General features: G+C 43.2%; 2 protein-coding genes and 1 long non-coding RNA gene across 4 annotated transcripts in view; 1 reads left to right on the forward strand and 2 right to left on the reverse strand.

Moving 5' to 3' along the window:
- Window positions 1-18167, reverse strand: part of LMO1 (LIM domain only 1) — a 59535-nt gene extending 41368 nt beyond the window's left edge. The window contains exons 1-2 of one of the 2 annotated variants that reach the window (XM_064425429.1): window positions 17632-18167; window positions 12369-12470 (exon numbers count right to left, since the gene is read on the reverse strand). In XM_064425429.1, the coding sequence (XP_064281499.1) occupies window positions 12369-12393 (25 nt within the window). In that variant the 5' untranslated portion in view covers window positions 12394-12470; window positions 17632-18167. The remainder of the gene's footprint in view (window positions 1-12368; window positions 12471-17631) is intronic. The other variant, XM_064425430.1, reaches the window with a different exon arrangement.
- A 33-nt stretch (window positions 18168-18200) lies between these two features.
- LOC135303518 (uncharacterized) lies at window positions 18201-22303 on the forward strand. Its single transcript, XR_010364990.1, has 3 exons — window positions 18201-18930; window positions 19060-19213; window positions 21777-22303. It is a non-coding gene; the product is annotated as an uncharacterized LOC135303518 (long non-coding RNA).
- Window positions 21809-27730, reverse strand: part of LOC135303514 (uncharacterized) — a 265282-nt gene continuing 259360 nt past the window's right edge. Inside the window, exons 11-13 of the mRNA XM_064425428.1 lie at window positions 27646-27730; window positions 24890-24968; window positions 21809-21851 (exon numbers count right to left, since the gene is read on the reverse strand). The exon at window positions 27646-27730 is cut by the window's right edge and continues 27 nt beyond it. The gene's annotated coding sequence lies outside the window, so the exon portion shown is untranslated. The remainder of the gene's footprint in view (window positions 21852-24889; window positions 24969-27645) is intronic.

The raw sequence follows: 27730 nt of genomic DNA on the forward strand, positions 1-27730 counted from the left end.
GAGCTATTACAGACTAATGTGTAACAGACATCATCTGATGGGCCATAAAGGCTCCGAGGGCCATTACAGCCTCACAGGTCAGGACCCATTTGAAAGGTTTAAAGTTTGTGGATCACTGCTCTCAAGCTGAACAGCACAGGCAACACCTGCACACGGAAAAGCTAGGGGAGACTTCTGGGAGCAGCAGCTGCTTATGTGTTTTCACACTCAGATCAAACCAAATCACATCACTGAAAAGAAGTTCAGAACCTGCAGACATGGCTTTTGCCATTCTCATCAAGGAGCTCACCCGTAAGATTGTAGCTTGTGCCTTTTAACTTATTTATTTATTTATTTTTAAAGGGAGCACTGAGGAAGAAAATGACACTATAACCTCCATGCTTCCCCATCAGGGCCCCCCTTCTATTTCACTTTCACAGAAAACTAAAATTCCCAGCCAAGTGACAGGTTTATAAAATTTTAATAGGGAAGAAAAAGGTAACCTCAGGCAGGATCTTACGTGCAGACTTTCGCCATAAATGAATGTTCATGAAAATACAGGGGTTTTATGGAAACATTGACAGAGCTTCACAGGCTGTGACATAAATGCCTCAACATGGACTGATGAGAAGGACTAGTGAGTCCCAGCTCCTACAGCCAGAGGCTATTGCACCATCCCTTCCCCTAACCCAAGCAAGTCAGCTTCATGCCTCCACTCCCCTCTGAGGAAAACAGATCTAGAGACCAGAAGCCCAAAAGCTTTTAAATTGCAACACTATAAATTGCTAGCCTAGAAACATTCTTATCCATTTCCAACTACTTGTTCTAATGTTTTGGGGTAAAAAGTCCACTTTTCCTTCATCCCTGGTGTTTCTCCTCCCAGATTGCTTGTCCAGACCAGCCAGCCTTCATTTTGTAAAGGTAGATGAGTTGAAGCACAGATTGCTCTTCATGGACATCCTCTCTGCCCCTACTTCCACAGGGACTTACTGTCCCTTAGCTTGAGGGATCTGCAAGTTACCCATAGCAGACCAGGTCTACCATTGCCTCTCTCCAGCATTAACAGGAATCATTACTAGCAATTTCTTGTTCAATTCTTTCCAGGACTGCATGTGCCTTTTACCACCTACTTCACACCTCAGTCCTTTTGAGGTCAACCACCATCTGTCCAAGCCACCCTCTTCCTCCTCTTCTGCCCTTTCCAGCTGGTGGTAGGTCCTACTTGTAGATGTTTCAGCGATCCTCAAAGGGATCAAATGGGATTCCTGGGCTCCTTTTCCTACTGTTGTGAGCTTCATACAGGAATGAAACCAGGGGGCAACAGCACATGGCTTCAGTCCCACTCCCACCAGTTACTTGCACCACAAAACCTACCAGTAGTTTATATCATCAGGAAATCTGTCCTTAGTGCTCACAAAGTAGGTATCCCACCCTCTGGACTAAAAGCTCACGTGAATGACTCCTGTTGGAAAGCAGAATTCATGGCTTTGGTTTCAGGATCTACAACCCTGCTTCTGAAGACAGTGATGCTTGAGGTTCATTTCCCCTCTTCCTCCAGGTTTGGAATAGAACCATTATTTCTCATTCACAAAAAAAGAAAGATGCCACAAGGAGCAGCCACATCCCGTTCAGACTGTCATTTCTTAAAGCAGCAGGATCTAAGAGCAGTGCTCCATAGCTAAGGTAGCACAGAACAAGAATGTTCTTATATAACAGTCCTGTACAGAGCTAAAGCAGTTTGTTACTTTTTGGCAGTCAATGAGTGTGTACAAGCACTTCTGAAAGCCAAAATTCTGCCTCTAGAAAACTTGAAGCTTCTTAACTGCAAGAGAAACATGGGTAGCCAGGAATGGTACCTGTGCCATAGATAAAACCAGTGCTTCTTTCAAGAGTGACAGAGACCTGAAGTGGCCAAGACCCAGCTCCACCCAAAAGCTCCTCCTGATCTCTTCAGAATTTAATTGGCATTCTTTTTAGAATGCGTACAAGGCAGATTAAAGAAAAACCCAAGGAGTGTGCAGGGTGGAAGCACCATTACATGGTATTAAAATGTCAGAGGTTTGAGCTCTGTGTTGGTTTAGTCATGAGTTACCAACAACCACTGATGGCAGACATAAAGCTTCCCTTAAATTATTAAGCATAAAACAGCAGACTGTAATATTTTGCTAAACCAAAGTACAGACACAGACAAAGATGTCATTTCAATATTTGAAACCAGCAAGTTTAATTTAAAATAAGAGCAAACCAATAAGCTCAGAAAATAGCAATGTGTGAGAGGAAAATTACACTGCTAGAGAAAAAAGTGGAAGGACTTAAGAAATTTATAAAAGTAATCTCCAAGTGGAAATTAGAAATCAACCCCTAGAAACAGAATAACACAAAAGAAATATTACTGTCCACTTTCTAAATCAATATAACACTGCTACACGACAGAATTACCATGGTAACTCAAGTAAAAAGAATAAAGCAATTCTTATTATTTCAAAATAAAATCACAGCCTGAAGCCCAGCTTTTATTACAACTGCTGATAGATCGCTGGCTTGTATTTATCTGAAATATTGCTTTTCAATCAGCTATTTTATGAATGTACAAATTTCACTGAGCAGCCCACTTAGACCAAATGCTCAAAACCTGCCCCCCCCCAAAAACTAGTCAAGGAATCGATTATATATATGCATAGTTTGTTTGTTTTTTTAAAGGGAGCATTACTATATACATATTCTCTTCCCACTCTATCCAAGTTAAAGAGCGATAAGGAAATGAGCGAGAGTAAGTTAAAACCTTGTTTAGTCCGACCTCTTTAAATTCCAACTTAGATTCCCTGGAAAAACAACACCACCAAAAAAACAACATAACAGTAATAAGAAAGAACAAAGAGGAATAGCAGCATACCCTAAATGCTGCAGCCCTGCACAAGGACAGGGAACGCGCGTACATCAGGGGGTGCGCGCAAACACACACATGAGAGGAGGCACATCTGTTCCCTCCTGATCAAAGGCAAAGAGAAAACACTGTCTAAACACAAAGTTGCTCAAGGACGTTTTGACTTGCCCTGCTGGGTACTTCAGACTTTTCAAACATTGTTTGTACAGCTTGGAAAGTGCATCAAGCTCAGGATGCTCGTCTGCGTTTCAGGCGCGCTGAAGGCACAGCTCAGCCGGGCTCCCGCACGCCCCCGCTGCTGGTGCCACCTTTTAAACACATTAGTGCAAGGGGAAAACCAGCAGGTCACCTTCTGCTCTCCTCCCCCAGACGTTCAAAAGAGCATCGATCGGCACCTGAAAGCAACAGTCGGACTCAAAAATAACAGGCTCCTCCTCTGCCCCCGGCCGCAGCAAGCAGCCCGGAGCAGCCCTGTGATGGGGCAGAGCTCCGGGGGGCTCCGGAGCGAACACACGGACAACCCGCACAACTGCGGGCTGAGGAGTTAAGGCACCATCTACCAAAAAAAAGGTCCCTGAGGAAATGCCTGTAGACTGTCAGGATGTTTTACAGCATGGCTGTACCTCGTTTTTTCTGTTGCCCCCAGAAAATGGAAGAGGGGGTGAGACCCATGCTCACAGTCACGGCAGGAGCAGGAGGCGAACGTGACCACTGCTCATATTTATGGCAGGGAGACAGCGAAGGCTTTTCTTCAACGATTTGTAATTGCTTGGACCTCTGAGATTAAAAAAAAATCCAAAATTAAAATTGCCAATTGGGGATCAATAAAACTTTCCCCAAAAGAGTTAAAGAGAGCAATCTCTTCAATAAGACTCTGTCCTTCCCAGGAGATCTAGAAGTTTTCTCCCTTCTTCTGCAGAGGTCTGACCTCCCAACCCAGCATGGGACAGCTGGCAAGGTGGGACCCAGGCCCAGCCGACAGAAAGCAGAGAGGAACAAAGCAGGGACAGCTAAAACACAAAAGTCCACCCATGCCTCACTGGGGTCAGGCACATCCCCCAGACATCCAGGCTTGAGTTCCAGGGGAACTTGGGTTGCACAAATTCCTCAGTACTGCAAAATGCTTTGAGGATTAAAAGCAGCAGTGATATGCCAAGTATCATAGCTGGAAGTAAAGACAAATGCTGCAACAAGAGCAATAAGCCACCTGCCAGCTGTCTTTCATATTAAAATATTTCAGTGTTCTTAGAGCTGCTTAATTTCCCATCTCGCTCCAAGTCCAGAGGAACTTTGTGGGCTGCTAGCTTTGCCATGCAACAGCAACATTGCTCATTATTTTTAAAATAGATTTAGAAGCTGTGATCACACAGTTCAATCTGAAAGTATGCACTCTGTTTTTTAGTATAATGTGGTCCTTTGCCATCTCCTGCAAATGGGTTTAAAAGCAGTGGTGGAAACAATGTGTGCTTAATCTGAATGTGGACTGCAGAAAGGTTGCACACTCAAATATCCTGTTTTATGTGGTATCTGGTTGTATTTTAAAACACTTTTTAGAGACTTGGAGCCAGCTGAGGTCACAAACAATCACATACAGATTAGAAAAGGGAAAGAAGCTGGGGGGAGCAATGAGAGCCCACTCTGGCACACTGAAATAGGACACTCTAAATATCACTTAGTATTTCTTTAAAATAAAAACTGGCTGAAATAGTAAGCATCAGAGAAACAATAAATGCAGAGGTGGTTAAAGAGTTTTTATTCAAATAAAGTCTTGCCCCAGGAGATGGAAGTAGAGTCTTGAAATACAGAGAGAGGATTTTACATGTGCTAAAAGCATCAGTGTGACACTTTTTGGGAAAAAAAAACAAGTGTGTGGGGGGGAATACCTTCGTTGTTATACATGACAAAATAGCAACTAAATGTTTGCTTTGATCCCAGCGCGTAAAGGGTGAAGCTTTTAGGCAAGGAGCGGCAGGTGATCTCAGCTCTTCTGCAAGTCCTAATGCTCCTAAAAGCCACTCTTCCAGTTTCTGTAATTGGGCATCAGTAGTTAATGTAGTATTGACTGCATTACATGCTCCTGTGCATCCTCTCACTAATGCCAATTGCATCACCTTGTACATTTACCATATTGCTTAGCCAATAGCTGTTAAAAGCAATCCAAATCATGAATCATATAGGAAACTTTTAGCAAGACACGACATCCAAAGGAGACAATTTACAGTTGAGTTAATCTGGGTACATTAGCGAGACATGGATTCAGGAAGACAGACCAATTTATGTTACTTTGGTTTTACCCTTTATTGCTTTGTATAGGCAAATGAATGGAAGGGCATGGAGTAAAAACAGATATAAAGGAGTCCTTTTCAAAACAGATCTCCATTCTGTGCAGACAGGTCAAAGGGTTTGAGACTGATGCTTATTTAGGCTTTCATAACCGTAACAGGGTACTTACAGAAATCATTTTCCACAAAGGAGTATAAGGATAAATATATAATGGATCCTGAATAATGTTCAGTACCCACCCTCACTGCAAGTACATTAATGCAGAAACCTGGCTGCTCAACATTATCTAAGGCGTGCCCTCTCCAGGAGTCACCTGCCACCAGGAATGGCAGGAAGAGGTTTCACACCAGGCCCCAGGCAGGTCTGCTCATGAGCTCAAGGCACGAGGTGCTCTGCAAAAGACACCAAGGCTCACCAGCTCAAGCCAGTCCTCTGCCCAAAGATCTCTACCACACCACTTGTGAACACACAGAAAGGCCAATCTTCTCCTCCCTACCTGTCTTGAAGAAATTGCACCTTTTTGAAAGGTATATCCATTTCTCTGGAATGGAAGGAAAGGATACAAGAGATAAAGAGATGTTGCTTAACCCACTTCAGCTCCAAGTAGAGCCAACCAGACAAGAAATTAGGAGTGAGTTCCCTCTGAAAAAGTACATTTTATAGAACAATTTCACACTGGATGCTTGACCAAAAGATGCATAGCAAATCTACATAGCCCCTTTCTGCTGTTCTGATCAAACTCTGTAGCATCAGTGAAATAGAGATGGGGGAAAAAAAAGAAAAAGAAAAAAGGACAGCTAGTGTTGTTCCCTCAGCTTTTATGGGTAGGGAGTCATTTGTAGTATTTGTGGAGGGGGAAAAAATGGTAAAGGAAAATCCAGGAGAAATAATGGCTCATCAGCCAAAAACCTGACAAAAGAAAAACTGAACTGCATCCTTAAATATTGGATTCCAAAATACTGGAAACTCTAGTGCTCTAAGCCTAGTTTAAAAAAAGATCATGATTCCCCTTTGAAAAGCTTCCAGAAATCCCTTCGAAAGAGTTGCACATGCAGGGAAAATGCCAAAACAAAACATTTTCACTTGCTGATCAATTTAAACAGCTGTGGTAAAGCTGCAGCCACTGGCACCATCATTAACAATTTAAAGCATGGCTGCTTTTGTCTTCCTTCCCAGTTACACTCTCATTATGCCTTTTTATTTATTAGAAACACAGTCCTCCGGAATACATTTCTATATCTCAGATCCATAATAAACCAAGTAGGAACATCCCTGGCTTCTACTCAAATGGATGTTGGCGAGAGGGTTAATTGTTTAATTCTGGTCCAAGTTCTCTGCAGTTCAGTCATGAATATGCAACAATCATCCACTTTTTCTTTAAGAGAAACTAGTACTGTTGATATAAATTATTTTAAAAGAAGACAAATAATACTTTCACTGCCCAAATCACCCTTTCAGAGTTTGATTAGCACACAAGGAACTCTGAATGTTGGTGTAAAGAATTAAAAAATGTTCAATGAAACTTAAAAACCCTCTAAATTTGGACAAGAGCATCAATTATCTGCTTTGATATGGAATGTAAGTAGAAAGTAGTTTGCAAGAACATTCAGTGGAGAGTTGAGCATCTGTTTGCACGGATAGCACCCCACATCATGCTTGGAAACTTGGGCTTGGGAGTCATCCCACTGGAAGACAGAGAAAACACACACACACATACATAGAACTAAAAAAAACAGTAGCTGTGGTGAATTCTTCTCAGATAGGTTTAATTATGTTAATCTAATAGTGAACAACGTTCATTTCAAAACGCCCTTCCCTCCACCCCCAAGTCTTCAGTGAATAGGAGCTACATTCACTGAATAAATCATTCCCTGGCAACAGTAACGCACATTATTGAAGTTGGGGGCAGTGATTTCTATACAGTTTACAACTATGTCTATGTATTCTAAATGATGACAATTCTGTCCAATTTTTAAAAGATATAGCCCCATTGGAGTTTTATAGTTTGGCATTTAGCAGCATCTGCAGTGCCTTCTTTATTCTTGTACTGCAACACTTAATGCTTGATGCCATTATTCTGATTTTGAATTGATTTCAAGTACAATACCTTATTTGCCATAAACTTTCATATTCTTTACCTAAGTAGGACTCCTCGCAGATGCAATCAGTCATAATGCTAAAAGAACAGTTTGCCTTTAGCAGAAATGTTCATGCTAATGACAGCGAAGCAAAACTTTGAGCAGCAAGCACATTTCCAAAGAGAATAAAACCATCTCTAAACACAATGCCTGAAAACCTTAAGAAAGCTTCCAAATGAAATCAATTAATCCTCCAACCATGATAAATTTCTTAACCATTTAAGAAACGTATTTCAGACTCTGCTGTGACCCTTTATCACCAGACCTAATGGATTACTTTATTAATAATGCACTGCTCTTAAAAGGAATTTTTCTGAAGATTCTACCATAAGAGAGCATTTTTGGAATGGCTATGACAAACAGGCTGACATATTCACGTTGTATTTATTAAAGATAATAAAATTTAACACTAACTCCAAAGAAGACGAATTATGTTCTGCTGCCAGGGCATCAAGTACACTTTCTACTGCATTAAACCAAAATTAGAGCAAACTGATTTCCAAGAACAAGCTCCTTCCTTTGCCCTATTACCCAAGCTGAAAAATGTCCTTACACTGTTTCAACGCTTGTTATGTCAACCAGGCAATTATCACATGTCAACAGCATCTGGGGATGAAGCACAATGACATCCTACCCAGATCCTTCAGCCATCCAGCCTGAACAAACACTAGGAGCTATTTGATCCCCTGCCATACTCCTACACAAAGCAGTTTGCTCCTCTTAGGCCTGCTACCTGCTGTCACTCCTTCCCATAGGATGGGAATTCTTTAAATGGATATCTAGGTTATCAGTGTTCCAATTACAGTAGTCTCCATTTCTTGAATAGGTTTAGGCCATTACTTTACTACCCCATGTTTCTGCCATGCTTCCATATTTGCCATTTCAGGGGCAGAGGGCACCTCCAGGAAGAACTACCTCTAGCTCCACACTTGGTCAGCTTTGGAGAAACAGTCCAAATGGTTTTTTGGTCCTTTATGGCCAAACGAAGTCTCATGTTCTGCAGCCAAATGTGCTCCAATTTTATTTAGAATACTTCTTTGACAACTTTTTATCTCCTCTTCATAAACATGTTAACCCATTGCTGTTATTCTGAGTTACAAAAGGACACTGCCATGAATTAAAGCCAGAGCAAACCCCTAAAGTCACACCAAAACCATATGTGTGAAGATCAAGCCCTCAAAAAACCAACAGGTAATTCAGCTAAATAGGCAAAAATAAAGTCTTCGGTAACCTTTATAGGTCAGCTTTTGAATAAGCTGATGTCTGGGAAGATGTATAGGGATTCTTCATACATGGTAAGCTAGACACCGGTGAACCACGGAGAAGATCCGAGGTAGAGTAGCACAAGAGACAAAAAGGAAAAAGAGAGAGAGCTTCAGGAACATCAGACAACAGAAAAGTTAAACTCCATGTCTTGTGAGGAAAAGCCATGGTGCCACCTCCCTTTCTCTCTCTGCATGACTCCTCAACAGGCACACCTGAGAAAGGTATGCTCCAAGGAAAACAAAAGACAACCAGCAGCACGCAGAACAGCTCTTCTTCCTGCGTGGCACAATTTGTGCCTGCTGCATTCTTGTGTGTATCACAATTTTTATCCACAGAACAGAACTGCCTGGACCTGTGTTGCTGGAGATAGGTGCCTCTCCATATCCACCTACCTATCTATAGGTACCTCCATATGGCAGCTGGCATAATCCCTTGTGAAGCCAGCCCACAGCCCTGCTGTCCTGGCAGGGCGCTGTGGCACAAGTCCTGTCACTGACATTATACAATCCATTTCTCTGCTTTTCCAATTCCAAATGCTGTGGTTTTTTCACTTCTGTAAGGGACAAGATGGGCTTTCACACAACAGGGAACCCAACTGCTGGTACTAATCCAGTTTCCAATTACCTAATATTCATTGCCCTAAATATCTCCCATCAACCTTAGACCCATTCTCCAACCCCAATACACACAACCACTGAGCATCCATGTTTTTCTTTTCATTTTTAAAGAAACTATGAAATTTACTTTCTATATAAAACCAAGGTACATGTTTAATGGAGTCTTCTGATATTTTACTCAGCCTATCTTGTGATCTGTTTAATCAGAGTTCTGCTCAAAAACACAAAGGACCCGTGATTTGGGGGGCTCCTGTCTATGCAAACATCGGGATGAACACGCAGCTGATCAGTGTTTTTATGAGTGCACACACACTCCACAATTTTCTTGAAGGATGCCATGTCTGGTTAACACAGCACAAGTTAGCTGAAAAGGAAACTTTCACCCCCCACACACATAACAAAGAGCCGTGATTTCTATTAGTGCATTTCATACCATACATGCTGATTACCAGGCTGTGCTTCATTGTTAGCAGAGATTACAGCTGGGATAAGCTGCAGCTTTTTCCTAATTGCTATTATGATGACTGAATTTTTGTTTTGTGTCAAGCATTATTCACACATTATACTCCAAAATTTGATCCCTCTATGATGCATTATTGATTCCATGCAGGCAATCATACTGCAGCCAATGTGAAGAATTAATTTGGGCTATTCTACTTGATTTGCATTGCTCCATCATAGCAGAACATAGTTCTGTAGGGAGGCACAAATTGAAAAGAGAGATTTAACAAAATACAGAAAATGCTGCTGCCCTTTAAAATAGATGAATCCTAAGGAGGGAGAAAAAAAAAAACCAAAAAAACCCAAACCCAGCACAACACGTGTGGTCCAGCAAGAAATAAGGTCAGTCAGCCAAATTCATCTTAGTCAGAGGAAGGTTACAAGAGTAGCCTTATGCCTCTAATAAAGTAAACTAGCTTGCTTCAACTTATATTGCCAAAGAAAACAACTGAACACCTCTGAGAGTGACACTGCTTCAAAGCCTTTGAAACCCTGTTAGCTTCATTTGTTTTCCCAGCATAAGCAATACTCAAGCACTTAGTGTGTCTTTTATCCACAGGCCAGTCAACTGCAAAGCTGATCTAGAAGATGTGTAACAGATGCTCCACATCTACTATTTTTTTTTCAAGTTCTACTGTGTTAACAAAGGAACTTGGAATATCTTAACAGAAATAAAGCCCATGATTTAGGTTTTTTCCTCCCCACGAATAAGACTATTTCACAGTTTTGAGATGCCAACTTAATTAGCATGGAATAAATTCAGAAGGGCATGACAATTTATACAGGGACTTTGATCTCACATTGGTCAGCTCTGAATCCAAATCTGATTGAATCTGCATACAAGGGGGCACTGATAATGATGCATTTCTGCTTGGTCTCCTATTTTAAAGGTGTCAAGTCTTTGTGATAAAGCCCACATTTTTTTCATTGTCCCAAATGCTTCATGAAACAAAACCTCACATGCCATCCCAGAAACTAGATTCTAATTCTACACGCGTGAACATGCCAGAGGGAGAATTTTAGAAATCAACCTTACAATGAGGTAAGACCTCAAAATGCTAGGTCTAAAATACTCCCTTTTTTGGGAGGCACGGAGAGGAGAGAGGGAAGAGAAACTTTAGTAGAAGACTTCTGATCTTTCAATAGTCAAGCCTTCCTAATTATTCTCCAGTGCAGTACTAATTCAGTTGTAAAATACTAGAAGACAGATATGGGTTGTGAAATAAAAATAATATAATTTCAACTTAATAGCACTGAGCAGCTCTTAGTAGTAGCCACAAAACACAGTTAGCATGACTCTGACACAGGAAAGTAAGTGACTTTGAATTACAAGTTATTTTTCTCATAAATATTTTAAAAAGCAATATATATATTCAAGTAAAATCAATGTTACTGCCAAAATGCCCAAATTCCAATTTCTCCAAGCTCTTTTGCACCCTGCGAAAAGCTATTTCCTGTCTACAGTCTTACAAATATTCAGTAATTTCTCTTATTTTCGAATGACAAAAGCCTATGACCTTTTTTTTTTTAACGCATAAGGAGGTTCCTGAAATAAATTTTAAAAGATCAGGGAAATCCATTACATGGCCCACTTCATCCATTTATACAGGTAGAATGAAATGAGGAGATAATAGGTAGAAATGCCTGTTAAAAGTTAAGATGCAGTTCCCACTTTCCATGCACAAAGTGCCACCAAGGCGGAGGTCCTTGGAAAGAGGCAGCGCCATGGATGGAAGTCCATGTGGATGGCTGCAGGAGCCTTCTGCTCTGCCTCAGTTTTAATCCTTGCTTTGAGTGTATGAGCTATGAGGGAAGACCTAAGCCACAAAACAGCCTCAGCTAGGAAAAAAACCAAAAAACAAACCTCATTAAAAAGTTGTGATTGAACTTACCACCTGCATCCCAGAAACTACTCATGACTGAGCAGTTAAGTTGCACACCCTGGCAGGCAACGTGCAAAAGATAGCATCAGGTCATTCAGGCTGCTAACTAACACTGATCTCCCTCACATCAATTTGTTCCCCTTAAGCATCCTCGATAAGGACTAGTCAGCTTAAAAAAATAAGCATATGCGAAATCCTAAAATCAGTCAAGCTCTCCTTCAGCTTCATTCATGAAATTACATCCCAAATGAACCTCCACTTCTGCTATTAAAAGAAGGGAGTAAATTCTTAGAATAAACCAACGCTTTTTTTTTTTTTTTTGCCACGGAGGGTTATTAGCTTATTGTCATTATGTTTATAGCTATGAAGAAAAGCTGTGAGAAAGAGATATTAAAGGCGCACATTAAAGAGACCTAAATGGCATGCAAATGAAAGGGAAAGGAAAAATCTCAAAATTAGATTTACAATAAAAGCTGTTAAAACAAACAGGCTAAAAAGGATATATTAGAATAACTTGCAGAAAGAAAAATCTACATAGATATTAAAAAAAAAGAAAAAAATCAAGCTGTCTCTGCTATGTCCCTCAGCAAACAGAGCCTAGAGTAAACCCTTCTTGGCTGTCCGATCATGTCAGAGACGAGACTAAAAAAAAATACAGAGCAAGCATGCTTTTACCTACACAAGAGAAAAACATCAGAAGCTCAGAGCAGAGCACTGTGAAATGCACAGCGCACATCTGTTTCAAAACTATTTATTTCTACATTAGCAGCACACAGAAGACACCGAGCGCAGCCTTACACAATCTCAGCCCACCTACCGTCCTCCTTGTCCAGCACCATCATCTCCGCAATCAAGAAAAGTCCGGGCACAGATGCTTCTTCTCCAGCAGCCTCCGCTCAGGGGAGAGGAGAGCAAGTCTCTGGGAACACAAATGAGCTACGGTACAGCTGATCGTCCTTTAGCAGCAAGTGAGCTCTAATTACCCAGTTGTCCAGCTTTTAACCTAGATTGCACTCAGTTAGAATTACACTCAGAAATAAAGCACTTTGCAGATACAAAAGCAGTCTCACCTACTTTTGTGCCTCAGAATTGCAAGGAACTAAAACTGCAATTTAGAAAGAAGGGGGATCAGAGCTGTTTCTTTGGTTCTCACCTTCTAAATGGCTCAATTTGCACAGTATAATCTATTTTAATGTAATTGCCTTTGATAGCTCATAACCCTGGCTGTTGCAACTACACAGCTTTCAGCCTTATAAAGTGTTTTCCCTTTGGATTTAAGCTGAATCTAAATCCGAAATTACATTCAGAGAGGCTAGAACACCTAAGCCCGACTAGTGCTGCCTCTGCCTCTCAATTGGTGAGCCTTGCACACTTGCGATGAATAAATGCACGCGTTTCCCAGGGCCCCCTCCGGAGCTCCTGCCGGGATTTCCTGGCGGAGCGCGGCTTCCCGGCTCAGCAGCACCACCTGCAGCCCGCCCGGCCCCCGCCCAGGTGCCGCGGGGCCACCTGCGCTGCCGCCGCCGCCGCTTTGTGCTCGCCGGGGCGCGGGGGATGCTCCGGTCCCGCTGCGGTCCCGCTCCAGCCCTGCTCCGGTCCTACTCCCTGCGAGCGGGGATTGTGTCTGGCGCCAGGCAGCAGCTCGGGCAGGTCAGAGGCTCTCAACTCTCCGCAGCTGATGCCGGCTGAGTTACGCCAGCCCCCGCTGCTGCCAGCTACGTTTCACCCATCTCTGGTGACCTAAAATACGATACTGATTTTCTGCACAAACATTTTGGGTTTGTTTTCACACGTTGGTTTTAGTTTCAGGGTGTACTCCAGAGAACGCAGCTCCATTTTCACTAGATCGATATTAAAATTAATTTACCTAATCAAACACGATACAAACACTTAACAGGTTTGCTCCACTTTTCAGAAATGCCATCGACACTCAAATATAAAGTGACAAGTTGGGGCCCATGTCTTTTATCCTACATCCTGCAACTCTCATTCCTTTTCCAGACAAGTCATCGGTTGTCTCCAATGGCTCTGGCAAGGATTGCGGGATCAGACACTTTGCTACCAAGATCAACAGCACTGTTTCACTCATCTCAGTCTTTTAATTTGAGAAAACATTTCATTTCTGCTTTGATGATACTTCTTCCTCCCCTTTACAACTGATATAACGGTACTCTAAAGAGCATGATAGCAGGCTCAAGTTATATATCCTTAATACCGATTTTTAATTAGATTCCTTATCCCCAGCTGAAGTGGCTTTTCCTTCCCCCTTCATTCACAATACTTAATCCTAACAGTCCTTGAGAATATTTGATGTTAAATGTATCAGTTTACATTGAGCTGTTTTCATCCCGTGCTTCCAACAACTCCTGTTTCCTAGTGATACTAGTTTGCAAGTGTTGAATATGTATTTTAGAATAAGAGTGCAAGCACCATAAATAATCACTTTCTTTTAGGAAGTGTCACAAGCTAGAAAGGAGGAGGACTTTATCCCAAAGATTAAAGTCTCATAGTTAAAAGGATCCACGCAAAAACTAACAAAACCACAGCCGTTTTTAGGTTTGAGGCACTTTACCACTTCCAATATACTATTGGCCTCCATCAGAAAATGGTGAACTCCAAAAATGTTCCGTCTTTCTGTCTGTGTTCTTTTCAACATTCAAAAAGGACAGACTTACCCCAAAATATATGGTACATTTCAACTTCCACTATTTGGTAACTACAATAAAGGCAAGGTTTTGATAAAAATGAAGTTAGCCATTGACTGTCACAGCTGACTTCTGCAGCAGAGCAAACTAGCAGACATAATGCACTCATGAAAAAATATGCAGTACCGGATCAATGTACATTTTATTCCTTTACTGCTCCATCATGTCATAGAGGCTGGATTACTCCCTGTGCAAACAGATTTTCTTAAACACTTTATCTGCTTACTCATTTCACACACCAACAATTAAAAAAAAAGTTTTCTAACCCCCAACACATTTGTACAGCAATTTAAGTCAACTACAATTAACACAATCTGTTGGAATTAATCATGCTACCTGATGTCAGTTTACTTTTTAAAGCAGAAATCTAGTCTTTGCGATCAAAACATTTACGTATTTCAGAAATATCTTAACTCTCATTATCTTGAAATATATAAATGCGCTGCACGGTGCGTAGGTTGGCTTGCCCACAGCAAATTCTGCTGTGATTTACACAGTGGAACTGACTAAAATGAGAGCCGTGAAGTTCTTCTCTCTCAACCTTTCTCTCCCTCATGCCTCTTGTCCCTCTTCCCTCAGTTGCTAACATTTGTTCGGGGAAGATACCTGCCAGAGTTCCACTGTGAACCGGTATTTTCTAATATCAAGTCATGTTGCATCAGTCAAGTTATATTATGTCACTTCAAACATACAAAATGCTGTTACCTCCCTGACATAACTTGACGTGATGCCACAACACATCAAGTCAGAAACATGATTACTGTTGTTATTTTTTCAGTCTGCCCCTTCATCCTCAATGATATCCGTGAAGACCCACAGAAAAGTATTACTGAGCCTCTGCTACTTCTCGGCACCACAGAGCGTGCTTGCCAAGGAAGCTTTTTGCTCTCAAACCCGGAGTGGAAACCCAAACCCGCAGTTCTCGCACGGCTGGGGCAATCCTGTTGTCACACTAGGGCTGGCACACACCCCGAAGGCCCCAAGCTGGAAGAGTGGGCAGCTGCCCCTGAGGCCAAGAGCCATGGCCCAGCTTCCCAAGTGGCCTTCAGGGATGCAAAAGCAAGGGGCTCATATCTACAAGGCAGCAAGTGTCCTCCTTGCGATGCACCCGGACTTCTGGGAGGGGTAATCCTGAAATCCTGCCTTTTCTATGCAGCAACAGCTATGAATACCCCCACCGCTGCCAGAGACCTCAAAAGAAGAAAACACCTCAAAGAAAAACTCTACATGGCAAAGCCTCTTAAATCAAGGGGAGAATTGGATAGTAGCCACAACGCTGGGATTTCTAGATGGTAAAAATCAGACCGGCTTCTGGGAAAAAGAAAAATAAAAGGAAAAAAAAGGGCCATTTATGGGAGTAAAACAGACCCATTTTTATTAACAAGCTCATTCAAGCTTGATTTCAAAAGGAATTGGTTTAGTTAGCAAAAGCTTCCATTTTAGTCCATTTGTAACCTATGCAGGTCCAGCATCCCCTTTTAACATTCACAGACGAGCGGGCAAGTGGAGCCCATTTGAATCAGGCAGAAAGAAACTTACAAAGGTAAAATGACCTCTTCATAAAAAGAGTCTCTTCTCCGAGTCTCACCTTCTGTACCCTGTTTCTCCAGGGCATCTTTAAAAGTGACCATAATTTTTTCTCGAGTATAACTACTCCATCAACAGCACAGGAGATTCCCAGGCATTTCCGCACCTTGTTGCTCTGATCTCCACATCCCTCCCATCAGGGGTTTGTTTCCTACTTTGCTCCTTTTTTTAAGTGCACCCCGCACTAATTTCCTCTTTACCTCTCCCATCCACCACCATTATTCCCTTTTATACACAGCCACTCGTGAAATCTCCTGGAAGGAGGCTGTTGAGAACTGTCTGGATAATCAAGGGTTCTAGTTTCATTTCCTTACAGCACCGTCAGGCCGGCCCCGAGCTCCTCGTGTTTAATGAGTACGTCTGAGACACTTGAAAGAGCCCAAACACCCCTATTAGGAAACCCTCTTCAGATGTCGGTCTCTGCTCGAAGCTCACCTGTGCCTCTCGCCCCTGCAATGGAGGCAGCATCCTGCTGGCAGCCTGTCAATCACAGGGAAACAGACACGGCTGGCAGGCACCCCCTGACAGAGAGTCACCGGCATGAAGACATCACCTGGTTATTATTATTATTATTAAGGGGTATTAATAGAGATGTTAAGAGCCCTTCTTCCCTTTTCCTCCAGCAGCTGAGCAAAATTCAGGGGACTCTTGTAACGCAGGTTACCCCTGAAAGTGAGGTCAGAGAGAAACACAAACCGCGTTCCATATGCCACTAAGAAATTACCTGTGTTTAATTCCTCCGTCATTACTTAACCTTTTTACCTAAGTGCACAGGGGGCGAGGGATGAGAAAAGTCTTCCTACTGTAATCTCTCACTGACCAGTTAGATAAGTTCATTCCCTCTCCTCCAACACACGCTCCTTCCACTGGAGCACTACAGACCCCATTAATAACACTACACCAGCTCGCTTCAGAGGGCTTCAAGAAACTGGAGGGGGGAAAAAAAAAAAAGATGCTGGGAGAGGGATTCTCCGAGGGCCCAGAGGCATGTGACTCCCCACGCACCTCTCCGGAGCAGCGAGCATTTATTTAACCTTGTGGTGGTTAGTCGGCGCTCGGCCCCCTCCCACACGGCCGCTCGCCCCAGCCAGCCCGGCTCTGCTCTTCGTGCCCCGTCCCACTCGGGTGTCGCGGTGTCGCGGCGGGCAGACTCTCCCCGTTCTGAGGCAGAAACTCCAGATCAAAACACAAGGGGAAGGGGAAGGAAAAGAGATAGAGGGGAGGGGAAAAAAAAAAAAAAAAGCAGCGAAGAAGAGCATCTCCCACTTGTCTCTTGAGCCTGGCATCCACTTTTCCGAGTTGAAGCCCCCGCCAGCCCGGCACAGGGACGTTCCGTGGCCATGTACCCGCGGAGGCAGGGCCGCCCTGCCCGCAGCGGGAGCGCGGGGCGGCGTTCGGGCACCCGCGGCCTCGGGAGCCGGCGGAGCTGGCCCGGCGGGGACCCACGCTGAGGCCACCGGCGCTGATGGCGGCCCGGTGTCGGGGCCGCAGTGTCAGACCCTCCCCGGCCGGCCGCACCAGCAGCGGGGCCGCGGCCAGCCGCTGCCGTGCCCCGGCCCGGCCACCGCGGAGAGCGACCCTCGGCCGCGGCGGGGCCGCCGTCCCGGGCGTCCCGGCCCCCTTTGTGAGGGGAGCGGTGCGGGACAGGCCGGGCGGCAGCGCCGTGCCGCGGCGCGGGGGCAGCTCCCCGACCGCGCTGCCTCCCTCCGTCCCCCCGTCCGTGCCTCCCCGCCCGCCGCCGGGGCGCCCGGGCGGCAGCGGCGGGCCCGTCGCCCCGATCCCACCTACCGTCCTCCTTGTCCAGCACCATTGTCCCGGGCGCCGAGGGCGGCCGCCGCCGCCGCCGCTCCGGCTCCTTGGGGCGCTCCCCCTCCAGCCGCCGCTGTGGGCTCCGGGGCGGGCGAGGCGCCGGGCCGGGCACCGGGGCGCTGCCGAGGCGGGGGCAGCGGCGCGGCCGCCCCGGCGCTGCCCCGGGACGCGAGTTTGGAGCGGGGCCGCGGCGGGCTACGGCCGCGCTGGGCGCCGGAGAGCTGGAGCCGGGCTCCTGCACCAGCCGCCTCGCCCCCGGCCCCGCCGCTGCAGCTCGAGTGCCAGTTTAGGGATCAAAGAAGAAGGGAAGCGGGGGGGAGAGAGGAAAAAGGTACGGGAGGACCAATATCGGGGGCTGCTCCCCCTCCTCCGTCCTTGCCCAACCTGCGCTGTCAAAAATTGTCTTAATGTAATCGCGTGTGATCGCTCACAACCTCTCTCCCCTTTGCTGTTGCCACTGCAAGAGCTTTCCAGGCTTCTAAAGTGCTTTTCTCTTGATTTCACTCTAAATCTAAAATTATATTCAAAGGAAGGGGGGGTGGGAGGGAGGAAAGATGTGAACCTATCACTGAAAGCAAAAGCACTTGCCGCCTGCCTCGCTCGCTCTCTCTCTCAATTTATGTGCTTTGCACTCTCTCCTGCTGCTGAATAAATGCACACATTTCCCAGGGACCCTCAGATTCCCCTGTTAATTAAATCAATTCATTATGCTCAGATCTGATTAGCAGCCCCTTCCCCCCCTCTTTGAATCAATTATTCAATACACAAACATAATTGCCTGTGCCAGAGGTGTCTAAGTATTAGCTTATTTAACTCCAAGGACACTAATTACCCCTAGGGCAAGGGAACTTTTCTCATTAATTCTGACAAAACACAAAAGCACAGTTAAAGTGTGTGTGTATATACGTGTGTGAGAGAGAAGATGGGGGAGCGCACAGCCGAGGAAGGGAGGCATTACTCTAACACACGTGTTACTGTATAAATAAGCTCAATTTTTCTTTCTACCTTTGCCTTAGATTTCCCCCCACATCTTGCCTTTGCTAAACTTGCCCCGTCTGCCTCTCTGTTTTTAAAGTAAGCAGAAGATTGGCGTTGCCAATCTGCGTCAGTTCTGGAGTGAAAGTGCTCGCATCCAAAACAAAAAAGAAAAAAAAGTATATGGGACTGATAGGGAGCAAAGCACAATTGGGAAATAGTTTAGTAAAGCAGAAAACTCAGTGGCAGACAATCTTCAGTACTTTAAAAACCCGTGAAAGGCGCAGCCCTCTGAAGCAGCAGGTAAGATGATACATAATCTAGTATGTACTGGGAACAGTTCTGAATTGTTTACCATTTGAATTAATGTCAGTGCCCACTATTAATGTACTTGCTTCCTACGTTTACCATAATGGGCTTGATTTCCATTAGCTGAAGCTGGAATGCTAAAAAGAGCCCGGGCAAGGCTGATGCAAACCGAGATCGACCATCATTGTGGTGTCTGAGACACATGACTTCTGGCTGGCTTGTTACCCAAGTTTTACCTCTCTGTGAACTTCCTTTAAATAAAGAAAAAAAAAAAAAGGTAAGAAAAAAAGGAGTAATTGATTCCCCCAAATTAGGTTTTTACTTTCTAAAGACCCATATTGTTCATGTCCTCAATGTGCACAGAAGTATTGAAGATTTTCTTTTTGTTTCCTTAGGCAATGCATGAGCTGATCCATTAATCCATTTGGCTTTATATATCAGGAAACTAATATTAGCTCAGCTCATCTATTAGCTTTTATTTAGGTCCCACCATGTTGCCTTTTTTTTTGACTTTTCTTCAGGCTGGTTCCCCTTGAGGGGAGACAGACAATTTTTGATAGATTTCAGGGGGGACAGTGCTGCACATCATCTCATGGAACTGTCAGGTCCTCAGTTTCTTATCTTCATGTTCATCCCTGTCAAGATACCCATTCTTAAACTTGCCTGTCCAGCAACTCTACCCACTCTCTTTAAGGCTCACCTTGTATACATCACCAATAACCAAGGGGGTCAAAAACGCACAAGCACCTCCTCTTCACCCCTACAATAAACCAAACAACCCATAGCTGAGACTGCTTGGCAACAAACAATTAATAGGATTGGGAACATAAAGTTGTGTTTCATTAGTGCAGTATGTTTTTCTGTGAGTACACACATATAAGGATAAAAATGCTTTCAGCTTTGTAGCACAACAACAAACCCTGTTAATTTTCTGGTTTTTAATTTCCACTCTGTGGCACATACTGCACCCACAGGAACTTGGTCCTTCTAACTCCATGAATCTGGGTTTGTTTGTTTGTTTGTTTTCTTTTTCTTCCTTTGAAGTAACACAGCTGCACTTGAAAAATGCTGACCCTGGAGAACATCATGCATCAACTCATTTCTGATTGTGCTTTTGGTCCTTGAGCCCATTCCTTTTCTCATGGTGGCCAAGGAGACTTTTGGGTACAAAGCCAGAATTTCAAGATCTTGGTATGCTACTCTTAAGCCTTAATTCTGAGCTTGCCACAGGCATGGTGTGGTTTGTCTGCATGCACTGGAGCTCAAGGTCACTGTTGGGATACCAAGGGTAGAACAGGAAAAAACTGAGGAAACAGAGGCTGACTTTGGTATTATTCTTCAGAAATTATGTTTGCATTTGAGCCAACAAAAATGGGCTCACTGAGCATGAAAAAGACCTGGAGAGAAAAATCAAGAGAGAATTTTGCACTTGTGTAGGCACATGAGAGAGCGTCACACAAGGGGAGAAAAACAATGCCAAAACCACCAAAACATTGACTTCTCAAACACACATCCTGCAGTTTGAACAGTCTGCTGAAGTCCTCCAGTTACAGTCATGGGCATCTTTAGTTTTACAACTTTAATAAGGTGAAGAGACAAACCCCAGTGTAAAGGTTCTAGTGTGGTGAAGCACTGTCCTGTGTTTGTTTCCATTATATCTGCTCAGAGAGTTATTTCAAAGGAGTGAGAAAGTTTCAGTAATTTTTGAGCCTCCTTCACCGCATAGATTAAAAGTCTCATACAAAGAATTTCACCACACTTATTTCTTTAATACCTTGACATTAGAAAAGAACAGCTAGATTACTCTTTAAAAAGCACTTGTGTAGGCAACTGGCCCCTTAACGAGTTACTGGGAAAACTTGACATGGATCAGTGTCTGGGAACAACCCTCAGCTCCCCAACGCTCCATTCTGTGGAACAAAGCACTAAAACAGCTTGCTGCTGGAGGAGGACCAGACAACACCATTGCTGAGGTGCCAGTTCATCCCTGATGTGCACTGGTTTTCATTCAATTATGGTGCCTCACACATTCCCTGGCTAGATAGCTCTGAGAAGCCATCTCACTCAATCCTGCAGAAACTACAGAGAAAAGGGAACAGCTGTGCTCTGCCTAAGAAAGTTTCTGGTCTCATACTAATTCCTGCTATTCCTTGTGTGTGAGCGAAGAGGCACACAGGAATAAACACACCTTTGTGCAGCCAGAGCTTGGGCTCAGACCTCTGGGTCTAACTTGAGGCTCTTGCTCACTAGCCACTTGTACTTTTTTCCTTTTTGCTTGAGCACAACCAAGAGAAAATGAAGTTTCTTAAGAACAACGCCCCTTTCTTATTAAATTGCAAAGTCCTCAGTATACTTAAGTCAGGCCTTTAGCAGACCCATGAGGTTTCATATTATCCTATGCTTGAATGAGGCAGATGACTGGAGCAAAAACCAGCTGATGACATAAAAGCATTCTTCTACTTTCAGTCTCTCTTAATTAAGGGCTTGGTTAATGTTTCAGTGTTGGGAATTATAAAGTTTCATTAGGGAGGTGAATATGTTTTTTATTTTATCTTTCAGCTGACAGGATTAAAAAAAATTAAAATAAAAAAGGAAGGTGATTAAGTCACATGTGCCAGTCAGAATACCACAGTGAAGCAGCACCAGGCCATACCAAAGACTACCCTGCACATGGAGAATTTAGCAGTTGTTTTCAAAGTCAGATTTCTCAGCAGATGAGTCTTTTATCTGCCAGTTTGACACATGGGTTTTATTTCGCAAATTCACACAAATAACTGAGAAAATTTGCACAGGTCTGTATTAAATTAGCTACAAAACATCTCTATTTTTACCCATTTCAGGATCACTTGCACCTACCTTGCTGGTGTCAGAAGAGAGTGACCACAGGCCTGACCTCATACCACAATTCAGCAGCCCTGTAAAGGAGGAAAATCACAAGTGCTTTGAAAAGTTATGTTCACACAGAACATGGGTGGCAGTTCAAAAGACCACTTAAATACATACCTGAGATCTACAGACCTCAATTATTTCTAAACTCTGGCTTGCTCTGCTTCTCTGCCTATGCATTGTGAAAATAAATCACTCGATTCTGTTACTATGTTTTACGTGAAATGAATGTTAAATATTTTCATAAATATAGGCTCTCCCTTAATAAAGAAAACTGTGTATTGAAAATACAGCATTTTCTTTGATAGAAGCAAATGGGAAAGCTTCAAAAATAAAACCTCCAGAGAATAAGTTATTTGCCACTGTGATATAGGCTGTAACTTTAAACCATTAGGCTTTACAATCTGTAATGACCTTTTAGAGAAATTTACAGTGGATAAATTAGTTATTCAGAAGTTTTGTGCTGCTCTCCATAGCAAAAATTTAAAAGGATTTTTTTTAAAAATAAAAGTAGCAAAACCTGAATTTTTGGACTGCTTCTTGTTTCATAAGAAGTTTAATGAGCAGACTCTGCACCTCTCATGTCCAGAACAGCTGCAATGGAATACATTAAGTTTCTTTCTACTTGAGAAACTGGTATGAGGAAGGTTTTGTGAGTGGGTACAAACTGGTGGGGGGTGAGGTTGACACTGCAGATCTGCCAGTGTCCCCCAAGCACCAACACAGGCAGGGAGAGGTCAAAGGATCCAAGCGAACAGCTCTAGAGGAGGCCCAGGCATGGAGCTGGGACAGGCTGGATTTCCCTGGGAAAAGCACAAACAGAGGAGGTGCTTTCCTGATAGAAGCCTCCTTTCTCCTTCCACCTCTCCAAACTCTCCCAGGCTCAAGTGAGATGTGTTCTTCCATTTGTATGGTCCACCAGGTCTCAACAGTGATGTAAGATTTCAATCTGTATCAAACTGAAGTTCAGCAATAGTTCAGGGATGCGCCTTTAGCCCAGTCTTTCTGAGCAAACCAACACGTGGACTCTGACTCTGCCACCTCTTCACACAGCAGTGCCTGTGCAGAGTTTCTTTAATCCTTAACACACACATCGCAGCAAAAAGACACCTCCAAACTTATGGATGAACTCTAGTGACAGTGTTTTCATAATGTCCCTCGCTTTCATTTGGATCAATAATTTACTTTTCTGTACATTCTTCTCTATGTCAAAGTCCATTGCTACTGCAGTGTTCTCCTGCAGATAGTCCTGCCTTTTACTCCTCACCTTGGTAGAGTAGGTAGGAGTGGATAGACCTGAAAGACAAATCTGGCATCCCTGTGTCTGCCTCAGTTGTTTCTGAAGGAATCCAGTGAGACAGTGTCTGGTTCTGGAGTGACACGTGGAGCTCTCGGGCTTGTTGCCACACACTCTGTTATGATCAGAGCTTATTGCTCCCAGCCTGATGTCAAGCAGAGACTAATCAAATGTGGGATGGGTGAACAGGGACAGAGCCATGGAGCTGCCTTTTCATCATCTCTTACTATCAGCTCTTCTTTAAACTGCAGCGGCACCCAGGGGTCCCAGTCATGGAGTCAGACCACAGCATATTGTCCAAAAATCCCAGTGCCCTTCTTCAACAAGACAGCTTCTTTCTTCACTGCCTTGCACTAAAGAGGCCAGGCAAAATTGACACAGAATAGTTGGAGATGGAAACAACATGAATTGAAAAGATAAAATGCAATGTCAGGCTCATGTTGCTTTGTGATAACAATACCCTAAGACACTGCCAGTGTCCCCTATGTTTTGTGGCTCTCTCTGCCTCTACTTGGCATGGATGACATTTGCCAGGTCTTCATAACATCATTCTAACAACATATCATCTAAAAATGTTGAGCCCATAGGAAAATGGCTGCTGGCACAGGAGCTGTAGGTGCACAAAGGATATGGTGTGGCAGCTGAACACACAACAGAGGAATTCCAGCTATTCCTACGTTAGGGAGGGTCTGTTGCACTGGGCTGTGTTTTGCACTTGAATTCATCAGCATCCAGTTCAATCTGAATCTAGTGGTGATAATCTTCTTGATTCATTAACATGTGAGATGACAAAACACATACACAAACCAGAGAGATGAATATTTTAGTGTTTGTTTTAAAATAAATCCATGCTGTGAAATTACAAGATTTCTCTCTGAATCCAAAGACAGAAACAAGTTCAATGAAGATGAAAGTTAGGGAAGATGTTCTGATAAAAGCAGGCAGGTGGAGGCTCTAATGAAGGCATACACTATAGTGCACATCTTGCCAATATTTCTTAATGAATAATATGTGCACTCAGATGAGAATAGTATTGATTGAGGTCTGCAGGGAAAGTTCTCTAGGAAAAATTTTTATTCTAGGAGCAGAGTCCTTTTTGGAAGATTTTGATCTTTTCCTGCTGCAACCTTTCTCCTCCCCTCTCTTTGTGCTACCCAAAGCAACTGACAGTCAAAAAATGAAAAGCCTCCCCTGCATCTAATGTATCTATCAGATCCAAAAAGAAATTTATACACCAGTACTAAGAATGGCTGCACCATTCTCCTTAGCTGGTAGAGGACACAGCAGTGTATAATTAGGACTGGATTACTTCGCTCAGAACTGGAACAGAGAGCAGATGTCTTGCATTAATATTGGCATTTGATTTCACACACTTTCTTTGCCATGTTTGCAAAACCAATTTGCCTTCCTATCTTGGATCTTGCCTTTCGTTTGCTCTCAGGCTGCTGTAATGCAAACAAAAAGCCACCAGTGGCAGTATGAAAGTACATGTAGAAGTTCAGGCCCTTACAAAGTGGGTAGAGCTTAGGATGTAATTACTAACGTAAAATATCAATTTATTTTCTGATTATGTTGATGAGATTGGTATGGTCGGTATGTTGTGCTGATGCCAACTCTGACAAAAGAGGTCGTGGCATTAAAATGCATTTGTGAACATAAGCCAGCAGTAAAGAAAGATACACCTCTTCCAAATTAATGTCATCAGACTCTATCTGTAATACAGATGAGACATGCATCCCCCTTCTCAAACATAGCTAACCTTTTTTTCACCTGTTTTTCCACACAGGGGACTTCAAGTCTTGATTTTGCTCCAGTTCAACTTTTCATGTACAGAATCCTTCCAGAGGGCCTACAACAAAATTTCATCCTGTTAAAAATATTGGCCCCAATTCTGAACTGCAGCCAGCTTGCGTTTGACAGCAGCTTTATGGCTACAGCTGGGTTCTGCAGGTTTCTTAGGAGGCAAAGATGATCTGCCTTAATTTAGGAGCATGCCGAGGCTGATCACAATGTTCCACACCACAGCAGCACAGAATAACTGTGATATGGGCAGCATGCAAGCAGCATGGTGATGCTGACAAACTCTAGTGTCAATACAGGGCTGCAACCCAAATTGCCTCACCACTGAAACTCTTCTGCAGTGGTAGTTTTGGTTTCAGAACACTGTTTGCTTTACCTGGTGATGGGAAATGCTCTCCAGACTTTGTCCTGTAGCACCAGGAACACACCTGTACCACCTGTTTGCAGGTGGTAGCATCTGTTTGTATCATGCAGAGCTTTTTCTAAAGAGGTGCTTTGGGAAGACAGCTCTACCCAGACTTATATCCAAATCCACAGTTACTGCCTTTGTTCCCTTGTCATGCCAGATACTTAGAGAAGGGTCTGAGAGACCAGGAGATTTTGTGCTTGTAGACCACCAAGTCCTTTCCCCATGAAAAGCTATCCATTTTCTGTCTACTCTCTGTACACAATGGCAGCAACTCCCCTAGTCCTAAAGAATGTGTTGGATATCTGAACAAAATGACAAATTAGGAAAAGACAACTGGCATGTTGTAGGGGTAATTTCACATTATTCTGGCCCATCAGAAAATGACAGAAGTGCAAGGACTAAAACAAGAGAATAACTGGAAGAAATGGTAGTGGTTGCCACAGCTCTCTTTAAGGAGGTGAGAAACTCGGTCTGAAAGCTGTAAAGATAACTACAGAAATGATATCATTCTCTCAGTGAGAGCTGGAAAAGCTTCTGTGCTCACAGGGAGGTCAAGAAGTGAGAGCCCAGTGGATCATTTTGTTGCGTTTTTAATGCTTCATGGCACAGGGTCAGTCAGAAATCCCTATCCTGAGGTCATGGTTGGGGCAGTGTGGAAAGCAATCTTTTCTGCTGCTGGCAAGGCCCTGCTCAGGCTCTGCTCTTTCTCTGTCTCAGATTATTACAGCCCACTCCTCCTGCTCATCATGCCATGGTTAAATTCACCCTGGGTGCTGGCATTCAGCTTCTCTGGGATCACAGAGGCCCCAAGGACCTTCCCTGTGGCATTCTGTGCAGGCTGTTGCAACGTGGTACAACAAACAGCCATCCAAAGCTAACCCTGGGCAGCATTCAGGGCAGTAAAATTCCTCACCGTGCCTATTGATAAGCAAGGACTAATATTTATTTTAGCTCCACATTTAAATAGCACGACTGAGACAGAATGAGGAGCATGGATGGCAAAAAACTTGTCTGATAACTGAGTAATGAGCCCTATTTTTTGTGGCACTAGCCCCTTGTCAATGCAGTAGTGTGGTAACACTTGACATGTGGGGAAATGGGAATAATCATCCCTCTCTGAACCTGCCAAGGAGATGCTTTGACCTAGAAGAAGTTTGAGTTAGAAGAAGTTGAGAAGCATGGTTTGGAGGGCCTCCTAATGACTACATCTGGTTTAAATAGACATATTTTGACTATGGCTTCCATACCAAACAGTCACCAGAGTCAAGTGATCACTTAAAAAGGGCGAGATACAACTCTGCAGTATTTTACAGTGGATTTAATAGCTAAGCCTTAGAGGAAAAAATACCACCCTGCAAGCACACAGCTGAAGCACGGACATTTAATGAATGCTGCTCACTGCCTAAATGTGAATTCACACTGCAACACTCTTGCAAATGATCTATATTGCTAGTATATCAAATTTGCATAAATATACATCAAATATTTATAAATCAATATATATAAGCACGTGTTTAAAAGTGACTATCAAAAGTACATACACACAGAGTTCTTACATGCTCTAATTAACCAAAATAATCACATTTTACCTTATTAAATTAAACATTATATGGACAAAATGTAGCTTGCCATCTAAGCACTAAAATACTGTTAAAAAGAAACACTACTGCCAAAAAAGAAACAAGAGAACATGCCCATGGAAGAGCACTTAACTGAAATGTAGCTGCAGGATCTAATGCCATGGAATGACTAACAATAATATATATATTACTTTTAAACAAGGAGCAGTTTTGGATAACTTTCCACTTCTCTCTCTGGTACTCCAGTTTCAGCCTAGTGAGCTATAACTGTTCAGGATAAGCAGAGAGCAGTAAAAGAGCCTGCTAAACCTCTTGCCCATTTAAAATGGTTTCCTCAGAAGCAATGAGAATTCCTTATTTCCTCCAGCTGCTTATTTACTGGTGCTTCCCTGCCTTCATTTAATTAGAGCTAAAAAACAACCGTCCCTGATAGTTTTTTAACTCTTTACAACTAAGAAACCCTTTACTTATCAAGAGGTACAAAGAAGCACTGAGGACAGCTGTGAAGTTTGGAACAAATTTCTTGGTGGGTCCCACTTTAAAGCTTTTATACACCTAAGAAATCTAGCCCTGACTGAAAGGAAGTGATTAAAGTTTTTAAAGACTACAGAGTTTTACACAGAGTAGTGTGATACTCAGGACCAATTAAATGTCATCTTAAGTACTTAACTAAAGCTTTTTTTTTTTTTTTTGTACACTAAGAATCAGTTAAGTGGAAGGTGCCAAATTAAACTTACATTTGAATTGACTTAATTTCAAGTGATTATGCATCGTAATTTAAGAATGATTTCAGAAAGCTTTCAGTGGAGCAGTCTCTGTTAA

This window comes from Passer domesticus, chromosome 6 (assembly GCF_036417665.1).
Source record: "Passer domesticus isolate bPasDom1 chromosome 6, bPasDom1.hap1, whole genome shotgun sequence".
In the NCBI taxonomy this organism is placed as follows: Eukaryota; Metazoa; Chordata; class Aves; order Passeriformes; family Passeridae; genus Passer; species Passer domesticus.